An 11171-nucleotide genomic window follows, 5' to 3' on the forward strand; every position below is an offset into this window, starting at 1 on the left:
TGGGTGGTACAGAATAGCAACCCAGATGTACACACATGGCTCCAGGCTCTGCCCCCTCATAGCTACTGCCAATAAAATACCTCTGTCCTGGCCAAAACCAGGACATCCTCTTCAGTCTCTTCTCAGGAGTCCTGCACAGAGCCCCGTTAGCAGGCCAGAGGAACAACCAAAGAACAAAGATGCCACACTTCCAAGTAAATGGTAGGGTTTCTTTAGGTTCTTTTCAACAGAAGCTCAGGGACTGTTTCCATTCTCATCCCTCAGTTAAACCCAACAACTCTGTGGCAAATAAGGAACATTTCTAATTTTCTAACCATTTTGAACACAGTTCTTTCTAAGAGGGTAGGTAATCTTCAGAAAGCAGATAGCTATCCTACAGCCATCATACTGACCAATTTTGCAGGTATCTCTACAGCCAAAAAATACCAATGCTATCTAAGATCAACTAATCAAACATGAAACAAAGTATTTTTATCAACTGTGTTTTTGTAAGGGGGACAAGTAACTAGTGCTGACTGTAACTACCCTGGCATTTTCCTGAACCCTTTTTTTGCATGTTCTTATAGGAACGGAAGACTCAGTGTGCAGTAATTAACACAGTTATATGTCAGGTTTTAACAGCAGCTGGGACTTTTCCATTAGCCTTGGCAACAACACTTAATATTCCACATGTACCATGCCTTTTTGTTACTGTGCAAATCTAAGACTCCAACCTCCCTCCAGGAAAGCACTTAATTTTGCTTTAAGGAAGTGTCTCTTGACTTTCTGTTTATTTTAAAGCTGTTGCTTTTAAAGTCTCTCAGAGAGGTACATCACTTACTTGGAAGCACTAGTCACAGTCACAGCTGTGCTCACCTACCATGTGTGAAAACCCAGCAAGCGCTTCTGGATGTCACTTCATGGAGAAAGTCTTCAGTGGAGTATCAAATGCCAGCAGGAATAAGGGGGTCAGGGAACTATCTACCCACACACATCCCTGCCCACAAAACCTAAAACAGCCTAGAGGGAGGGAAGGACAAGGTTTGACCATGATATCCAGCACTTCCTCTCTGAAAGGATAATGGAAAGACCCTAAACCGTTCTGGACAAGCTGGAAAGCTGATGGTTATGGGGAAAACATTCAGCAGATTTTATGATGACAGCCATAGGAAACACAAAAAAAATCCACAAATAAAGTTTTACAGGAAAATAAAACCATTTTAATGAAATCTGCAGACTGTTTAAGGATGAAACCAATTAAGTCTTGACTGGTGCTGCTACCTCATTTGTGTTTTGTTTCAGTTCCACCCACTCCTCAAATACCTACCTTCAGTTTGTCATAGCTACTTTATATCAGCATTTTCAAGAGTTTTTTTTAATCCTTCCTTGTTCTTTCTTTTTGCTTTTCTGAGGAGTAAGAGGACTTTAGTATGTGGTAGATCACAACAATTTCTCAAGCATGGTGTTGCAAGCATATCAGTGGCAGATAACATGAAAAATGTCAAAGAATTTTAGGAGAAGGTTAAAGATTAAGCATCTATTGTATGCTTCTCATAGATAAAGTTTGAGGAGAAAAACAGGCATTTTCAAACTGTTTAAAAATAACTTAAAGGAAGAAAAAAAATTGCAGGCTAAACTCAGCAAAAATTATTTAACTGGATATTTTTTATTCCACATCATTATTTCTTTAAGTCTCCAGACATAATCTGAATTGGGGGGTTTTCATCAGACAACTACCAAGCATGAGGAATCACCATTTCAATTTCAGCACAGTATGGGGGAAATGTCTATGAAGTGAAGGTATACATTGCATAAGGGAAGTAATTACTAACACTGCTACATCAGTCACACACAGCAAAGCCCCCTCTGCACTGCATTCCTCGCATTCGCTTGTGCAAAACTTTGGCACAATGCAACTGTTATCAGCTTTAGTACCTAATAACTTCCCTGGCTGGAGAGCAGGCAATTGTATGGACTGGATTCTGTTACATTCCCTTGACATGGCATGACAAATATCTCAGAGATTTCAAGGCTGTTGTACCTGTGCCCGTCACAGAGCGCGAGCAGATGTTGCATTAAATGTCCTTGTTTTTACACCTTGCAAGTTGTGGGTTCTTGACAGATGTGTTGGAGCAGATCCCTGTGCTTGCACCAAAAGAACTCCAAAATACTCCCACTAGACATCTCCATTTCCTCATGACTTTTTTTTTTTCAATGCACGCCTAAACAGCTCAAGAAAAGCATTTAATTTCCCACAAGGGAAGGTCCATGTGGCAAACTTATTTTCAGCTGTGTGCTTTACAAATACAAAAACTCATTTTACGCTTTTGTTTGGGAAAGTGCCTGACATTTATGTCAACACAGTTTTGGTAACAAAAGCGTAAGTATAGACACAAGTAGCAATCACTTAAAACCTTCCAAAAGTTATTCCTTAAAAAAAAATAAAACAAAGAAAAAGAAAAGCACAAGTATAAGATACAGAAAACACAGACAACAAGAAAATTGAAACTACTTTAGTCAAGAATTTACAAAAAAGCATTGAAGATCCAGCCAGTGTTCTGCACTACTTCAGACTTGCACGGTGTTTGTTGGCATGGTGTGTGCCAAGGACTCCATTCCAGAAAATCCTTACAGAAATTCTCAGAATCTTGAACTTAAGAAATTTTAAAAAGAAGTCTTCAGTTGACAAAAGCACCGTCTTATGCCATGGAACATTTGTGCCCAATCAGAAAACACATATAAATCCACAGAATTAAAAAAAAAAAGCACATGAAATCTCTCTTGAAGTGATAGCTAGGACCCAACAGCAGCCACGCGGCCAAGGGGGCTCCCAGAGGGTGTCAGCAGGCAAACAATGCTCACCTGCACCAGCAGCTCCACTGGTACACACCCAGCAGTAGCACTGAGAAGCCTCATCAATTTGTTAGCATGTAAGCTGGCAAAAACACAGACTAAAAGGTAAAGCCAGACATTGGAGAGTGCCAGTCAGCTGTGCCTTGCTGGCAGCATGAGGGAGCCAGATTCCTCCCCAGTTGGCCATCGGGGCAGGCTCCACTGCTCCAGCTCAGCAAAACAACCAATAAGCCCAAGTGTATGTTTCCAATACTGAGAAAACCAGCGCACTGCTCAGAACATAAACCTCCTCTGGCTGAACTCCCATCATTTACTCTGGGTTTGGATCTCCTGACCAGCTGCATTGTTAACACAAGGTGTCCTTTCCCTCTGTTTATCCACAAACCAGCACCTGGAAGGCAAGCCAGCTGCTTCCTTACTCCTGCAAAACTTTTGCCCTATTTGCCTTCAGTGCAATCCAGCTCTGATTTATGTATGGTTTACACCAGGGCAATTCTTGTATTTCCACTGGCATTGAAGGAGTGTATTCAAAGACAAGAGCTTTAGGCTGCAATATGCAATGATTGCTCTATGCACTTAACAGACATTAAAAAAACCCCAAACAAAATTATGAAGGCTGTATCTTACACTGGATACTTCAAATCAGTTCAAGAAATCCAGTCATGACCCAAGTACCAGCTAGCTTTGAACCACGGTCCTTTTCAACATCTCCCCACAGGAGAAAAAAAAAATTAAAAAAAAAAAATCCCAAACATTAAAGTACAAACACATTTCTGAAAGACCTTTTCTGTACATATAATTCTAGGCTAAAATTTCCAAGTGTGACATGCACACAACTCAAAGCATAAAACAAATATGGCCGAAAGTGATGCTGAGGAAGGCATTGAGGTTTGTACCTATTGATAGCTCTGTGGCTGGCACATCCTTCTGTTAATGAAACATAAGCTCCATTCACATTTTGAAATTTGCTGCTCATCAAAGAGCTCCAAAACCAGGGAGAATAAAAGATGTTGAATTCTCATAGTTCTTTGTGTTGCTTGTAAATGTTTCCCAAGCCACAACTCCGCATGCAAGCTTTTGAGCCTAAAACCCAAGAGACAAATAATTATGGAGAGGAAGACTGCCAAAGGACCAAGACAGAGCAGCAATAGAAAGCAACAAACAGCTAAGAATTAAGTGGTACATAGGATGCTACCTATTTATTACACTGAATGGTGCCATCTCCACTGATGCCCACTGTCTTTACAGGGAGTGGTGACAGGATTTGGACTGGCACAGCTATCCCTGCACCAGAGCTATCTCAAGTTCACACCTGCCTGCAGAATAAATGCTGGAAAATGATCAGGAGATGTGGATTCCTCTCTGGGTATTGTCAAGCCAAGTTTGCTTCCTTTGGGCCACAGGCTACATTGCACATGACCTGGAAGAAGCCAACTTATGAAATGGATGTGATGGGCTCTGTTTTGCCCTTTGACCACTGTGGGTATTGACCCAGTAATCCTCCCCACACAGGATTCTGTGCCTCTACAGAGAGAAGCTTGCAGTCTCAGCTGGGACCCATCACTTGAATACATCCATCTTTGATGATCCACATGGAAACTAAACTATCTTTCCTTACATTTGCTCACACCAATGCAAACCCAGAGGCACTTGTACATAAATGGATTTTAAGGAACCAGCCAGAAGAACAGAAAGAATCTTGATTTGTATTAAACCGATGCAGCCACAAGCATGCTTAAGCAAACCCTGGAAAATGACCTCCTAAATGCCTCACCACACACCTCACCAGAATGGAACCCCAGCGAGATGCAATGTGCTGCATCATCTTCCAAAACACTAACACTGTGGAGCCACAAAGAGATTGAATTTTCCACAGGCGGGCTCCAGGAAGGCAGCTCCATGGCTCTGTGCAAGCGCTCGGCACCTCAGCGGGAGTGATGCCAGGAGCTGCACGCAGGAGCAGGTGCTGTGCTGCCTGGGCAGGTGCAGGGCAGGCACTCATGGGGACCAGGCGTGTGCGTGTCTGGGGAAAGGCAAAGGGCACACACAGCTGGGGTGCCCAAGGGAGAGGTCAAACAGAAGAGAAGTCCATCAGTGGGAAGAGCAGCCATTGCAGGGAGTGAGGTAAGGCAGCAACACACAGCAGTTGCATCAGCAAATGCTCTACTTCAGGGAAATTTCACTGGATGAAATGCTCTCCCACTTCTGAAAAGACAACGACACATTTCTAACCAAAAATTAGCAGTGGAAATACAATAAGAGGAGCTATTTTGCATCTGCCTTCAACAACTGTGTACCTCAGAGAAAGGAAAATCCTCGCTCCTGAAAACGTGCACCACACAGACAACGTGATACTACTGTATGAGGAAAAAAAGACATACCAGGAAGGGGGCTTCACTGGCTTTGGTTTCAAGGTTTTTTTTCACCTAATCATGAAATGGACACTGGAGTTATTTTTTTTAGAGGAAGGACTTTAGCTATTACTAAATATTGTTCAGAGAAGTTGTGGATGCCCAATCCCTGGATGCTCCTTCCATGGAAGTGTTCAAGATGAGGCTAGGCAGGGCTTTGAGCAAGTGAAAAGATGTCCCTGCACATAGCAGAAGAGTTGGATTCATTGATTTTTAAAGGTCAAACCAAAATATTCTATGATTAGAAGACACCTGGAGACTTCAACTGGTTTTAAAAATTCTATAAACACTCTGAAAAAGACAGGCAATCAGACACTGACAATTCAGACCTCCCAGGGATGCAATTTATCATCCAGTATGTTTTTCTAAAATGTAACAATTCAAGATCAACCAGACACAGAATTAACACACAGGACGGAGGATATCCTGTATTACAGAACCACACACTTAAAAAGAGAGGATGAGGAAGAACCTGTAAATATAGTGAAAACACAGATTTTTTTAAGATACATAACATTTTCTTCTCCACCTCCTTCTCAGACAAGAAGGATTACAGTGAGAAGGCAAATTAAGTACCTTTTAACAGCATAAACAGGTGCTGTGGAAATAGAAGGGCAGCAGTATAAAATTTTGTATTTCGCAGGTTTTATGAGAAGACAAATTGAATACTTGTTTATTTTCTTTTAATAAGAATAAGGGTAAATATGTTTACGAGGTGAATGATTTAAGAAAATATGGACTACACCACTTGGCAACTGAAATCCAGCCACCCTTAATGACCAAAGCTAATCAGATTTTACTATTAATGTTAGACACTAAAGATTTCAGCTCCTACTTGAATGAAATGTATATCTGAATAGTAAGAAAGAAGACTGATTCTCTTTCAGGATTTGCCCCCAGCTGTTTATAAGAAGAAAGCCCGGTTTAGGGAATATCTGAACCTACTTCAGACACATTTAGTGTAAAAGCAAGGACCATTTCTGTGGGTGGCAACAGCCCCTAAGCTGGAACTCCTGAAGATAATAATGAAGAAAGTGAAGGTCCGCTCTGGGATTCAGGGAGGAACTACAGGGACACAGAAGCAAGTACTGGTGATGGAGCTGGATGGGCTGGAGAAGGTGTGAAGGACAGGAGATGGTCCCAGTATGATACCTCTGGGAATTCCCAGGCCTTTAGGCTCCACAAGGGAGCCGCTCCTGCACTGGGCCTTCAGAGAAATGGACCAGAACCCACATAAAGACAGGAAAAATTTCATCCTCTCTTTGTAGACAGTGTTCTCCTCAACATCTCTTTTCAAAAAACCAACCAACCCACACTGCTTCAACCTTTTTTTTTTTTTTATTTTAAGTAAAAAGCAACAATTTAGAGAGTACAAAGAAGAAAAAGCGTAAAATTACAAAGACACACAGTTCCCAAGAAATTACATTGTATCATGCTTTTTGAACTTTTAGGAACCAAAACTTTTTGCATGTTTTTGTTCATTTTGTAAAATAACAGCCCCACTCCCCACCTTCTAAGTGAAACACTATGTTTTAGAGAGTGTGTGCCACGATGCCCATGGGAGGGATTTCTCACAGGAGATGCACAAAGCAATGCACTGGTCATTAATGAGGACCCTCCAGCCAGCCAGTGCAAACCCCTTCCAGTGCTGGGAATAGGGTGCCCAAGTTTCAGAAATGCTGAAGGAGCCAAAAGCCCAGAGAACAATAATGGCTGCAGAGAGCTCTCAGCCTCCAAAAAGGAAAACAAAAACCAGCCTGGGTAAGCCAGTCCTACACAAAGGTTTTGTGTGAGCAAGGACAACTCCAACTGTCTTAATGAGAAGCAGTCCAACACATCCCTGCCATCAGGTCAGGAGGCTCAATAGCAGCACTGGGGCTCCACACAAGGCCTGGTGAGACAATCACATCAGCCTCAGTCTACCTAGTGCCAGGGCAACAGTTATGCAATGACAGAAACAAAACCTTGTATTCATGGGGGACTGGATCACCAGCTGACAAAGGCTTCTTTTTGTGACTTCTTTTTGAAGTACTTCATATGAAATTTCTGCTCCAAGTCCCCTCTCCTGACTGACCAAACTGCCATTAACTCAGGCACAGCTTGGTCACCCAACAATGCTTGTAAGCAAAGAACTCGGCAGACCTTGGAATTTTGTGTTGTTATTATCATCATTATGAGCAAAATGTTCAAGAAAAGTTTTCTTGTCTTTACTCCCCTTTTCCCAACTGCTACATTCAGGACAACACATTCTATAAGGACATAAATTATATACTTCACACACTGTTGCAGACCCACAGTGTGCAAGACTAACTTTAGTGGTTTTAAGATTTTACAACTGAGATAAAGATGGGCTTCTCTTTAAGGTGAATCACTCACAAAGATTTAAAACAGAGTTTTGATTCCAAACTGCTAGCAACTTAATTCACTGAAGGAAAACCAATTTCACACACTTAGCAGCAAAGACATTTAAGAACAATTTTACATGGAAATCAATACTCTTCCCTTAATAAGACAGTAAAAACATTCCTTTGTTTCTATCCCTCTTCCCTCCCCATTCCAAGATTTATTGGACATCAACCCATGCCAGTAAAAGTGTAAGTTAGGGGGAAGACAGTAAGTTATAAACAAGAGGAGAGGCTGCCCACTTTGCAGTTTCATTTAATACCAAAAATTCACACAGGAAAAGAATAGTCTAAAAAATAAGTATCAGACTGTGGATACAAAAAATAAGGTTTTTGATGCTGCTAACCAACAGCTGGTTGGTTGGTTTATTTCAACCATCAGAGCTGCTGAGGCTACAGAAATCAGTACTTTACTGTGCACTAAAAGGGGTGTAGAAAACTTCTAAAAAGCTTAGTAAAAAGACATTAATACTAGAGTAATACTGGAGTCTGATCCTCACTAAGCTAGGGAACAAACCAGTTAATAAGCATTTAGAAATTAGGGAATTAGGTGATGCGAATTAATTTAACAAAGTAGCAGCCATAGGAATTCCATCAGCTTCCTTTAGCTTTGGCTGAGTAATTAATTTTTTTTCTTCTTAATTAAATCAGAGACAGTGCCAGCATCAGTATGTGCATATTAACACTCGGGCACGCACTGATAGCTCTGCTTTAGCAGTTGCAACCTCTAAGCATTAATATGCCAGTGGCAAACCAGACCAAAGATAGAAAAACACGCCTGTATCTTTTCTTTTCCCAAACCTCCTAACTTTCAGTACTCCTTAATTAATTTGGATATATTGTTGGTTGAAAGAGAGCTCGCGGGAAGCAGCCCATATACTAAAACCCCATGCTGGAAGGATGGGAATGCTGAAGATGAGTGCTGACTGCCCACGGACCCATGTGCGCTACGGATCTTTCCCTCCCTAGGGCCCCACTTCTGCTCCTGTTAACAACTCACGCAAGCGCTGCCCTCCCCGTGAGCTCGGGAACAGAAGTCGCCACTTTCCACCCCCCGCTGCCGAGGGAACAGCGCACCACGTTACCCCAATGGCCCGCAGGATTCCCTAGCGCTCACACCTAAATGCATCACGCCCGGCACACGGAGTACTCAGCACTACCCACTCCACCCTCCCGCCTGTATCCCGAGGCTATTCCCCCTCTCCCGAGCAAACTTCCCAGCCCGGCAGAAGCTGACCCGCGGGTCTGGCGAAGAGGGGCTGCGCCCCCGCTCCGCCGTACGCCGCGGGGAAGCCGGGCGAGACCGAGCCAGTGCCAGCTCCGGGCGGCGGCACCGAGAGCCGCGGAGAGCCCCGGGCACGCTCCGGCCCCACGGCCGCCCCTGTCCCCCCGAGTGCGCCCCTTCCTCGGCTTCTGAGGGATGGACCACGGGATGGAGAAGCTCCGGGCCGGCTGCCTACAACCGCCTCCGAAACTACAGATCCCGCATTCTGATTATCATCATCATCACCCACATCAATGATTTACTTTCAGAGGAAGGGAGCGCTTTGCAGCTGGCGAGCAAGGTCCCGTTGTCCCGCCGGACAGGGCGTCCCTGCGCCCGTCCCCGCTCCCGCTCCCTGCGCGGAGTTTCTGCGGCAGCGGCGCCGAGCGAGGCGGGCGGAGGGGCGGCCGCTCCAGCTCCCCGCGCTGCCGGGGCGCTCAACAGGCGGCTGCCGCTGCCCCGGCCGGGGCTGCCCCGCACCTGCCCCCGCGCCCACCCTTCCCGCAGCCGCGGCTCCCCTGCGGCCCCGGGGCGCGGGCTCTGCCGCAGCCGCGCTCGCTTACCCATGGCTGGTTCGCGTGGTCCGGGCGGTGCGGGGGGCGCAGGGCAGGGGCTCGCTGTGCTGTGCCGGGCTATGCCGGACCGGACCGGGCCGGGCTGTGCTGCGCCGGGTGAGCGGGCTGGCGGAGGGCAGCGGCCGCAGCTCTCGCAGTGGCGGGCTCGCCTGCGGCGGGAGCGAGGGGCGGGAGGGCCGGGAGGGGCGGGGCGGCCCCGCCTGCGCCGCCTCAGGGGCCGTCCTCGGCGATGCCAGGGACGATGCCAGGGACGAGCCGCCGCGGGCAGGCAGGACCCCTGACCCTCTCGCCTGGGAAACCTTGGGAACCTGAGCTGCGGGCACCCTTGACCTTCAGAGGCACCTGCCCCTAATGTTTCTCTGTGACAATCAATGGCAAGGGCACTGCGTGCTCAAACACATAATTTCATTCATTACTGTCTGTACCCGTGCTCAGCAATGTGATTCTTATCTTCACAGCCCCTTCTGAAGCGTCTCATGCCGCTTCCCAGCGTCACGCAGCACTGCGGGAGCTGCCGCTGGAGCGGCGTTCCAGCCACACAGCCGGGCGCGACCGTGCTCGCAGGGACTTTGTCACTCTTTAAGCACCGCGAGGAATGTGGCTTGGCTTCGGGAAAATTCGGTGAACGGGACCCTGGAAGTAACAGACCAGGTAGTTCGGGGGCATTATGGGTGGCTTGTCCCTTAAGAGATTACCAGTAGCCCCTTTCATTTACCGAGAGATGTTGGAGGTAAAAATAACAGTGTCACACAGGAGTGATCCTTCACAGACACTGAAGACAGGTATGGAGCAGAGTGGCAAAGTCAGCTTTTTCAGTTTAGTTGCTTTCTTGAATTGGACTTTTACCATTAGAGCAATTTGATTGCTTCAGTTGCAAAGGCCCATGCTTTAGACAGAATAAGTGCATCTACAGTGACTAATATCAATCAGATTGCACTGATTTACATTAACTGGGTACTTGGCATGCATTTCCTTTGTCATTGCCACAATAATAATACACTAATCTTCTGTTATTTATGTGCAGTGTAAGGATATACTTCATTTCCTCCTATGATCATTAACACATCAATCTATTCAATTATGTAACAATATTTTTCACCTCAAATTGAGATAAATTGCTTAAGAACATATTAATAACGTTCAAAAGCAAAAGAGTGGCAGAAGTGTGAACACTAATTTTTAGGGAAATTAGTTCATACTTTGGAAATTCAGGCCCCTGCTCCCAAAATAGAGTGTGCACTCATTATTAAAGTTGCAATGTTAATGTGTGGTTTCTTGTCCATTGACAAAAAAATCACAGCCTCCTGGGCCAAAATGATCTGAGCTTTTGCATTGATTAATGAACATACATGTTTTTCCAGTAAGGTCTGTGGGCTCAACACCATGCAAGCACCATGGGATCAGGGAGTAAATGCCTCTCCTCTAACAGGAAATAAGTGGATTGACGGAATAAGCCATTTTATAAAGATAGGGGGAAAAAAAAATCATAGCTAAGGTGATCACTAGCAAGCTGCTTCCAGACCCCACTGGGAATTAAAGTAGATGAGCTATACACCTTTGAAAAATTAGATTAATTATGGAAATAGCACATGACACTAGAGTGGCACTAAATAGCACTGAAATATGGCACGAACAAGAGGCAAATGGTCAGAGCATCCCACTGTGTGCAGCACTATGTGCTGGTGAA

General features: G+C 45.0%; 1 protein-coding gene across 1 annotated transcript in view; it reads right to left on the reverse strand.

Annotated features, from left to right (window-relative positions):
* The window catches only part of GPM6B (glycoprotein M6B), a 106934-nt gene extending 97351 nt beyond the window's left edge, over positions 1 to 9583 (reverse strand). Inside the window, exon 1 of the mRNA XM_041472303.1 lies at positions 9473 to 9583. Coding sequence (XP_041328237.1) covers positions 9473 to 9476 — 4 coding nt within the window. The 5' untranslated portion in view covers positions 9477 to 9583. The remainder of the gene's footprint in view (positions 1 to 9472) is intronic.
* Between the last annotated feature and the right edge of the window lie 1588 nt (positions 9584 to 11171).

Source organism: Pyrgilauda ruficollis, unplaced genomic scaffold (assembly GCF_017590135.1).
Source record: "Pyrgilauda ruficollis isolate IOZ18807 unplaced genomic scaffold, ASM1759013v1 scaffold29, whole genome shotgun sequence".
NCBI lineage: Eukaryota > Metazoa > Chordata > Aves > Passeriformes > Passeridae > Pyrgilauda > Pyrgilauda ruficollis.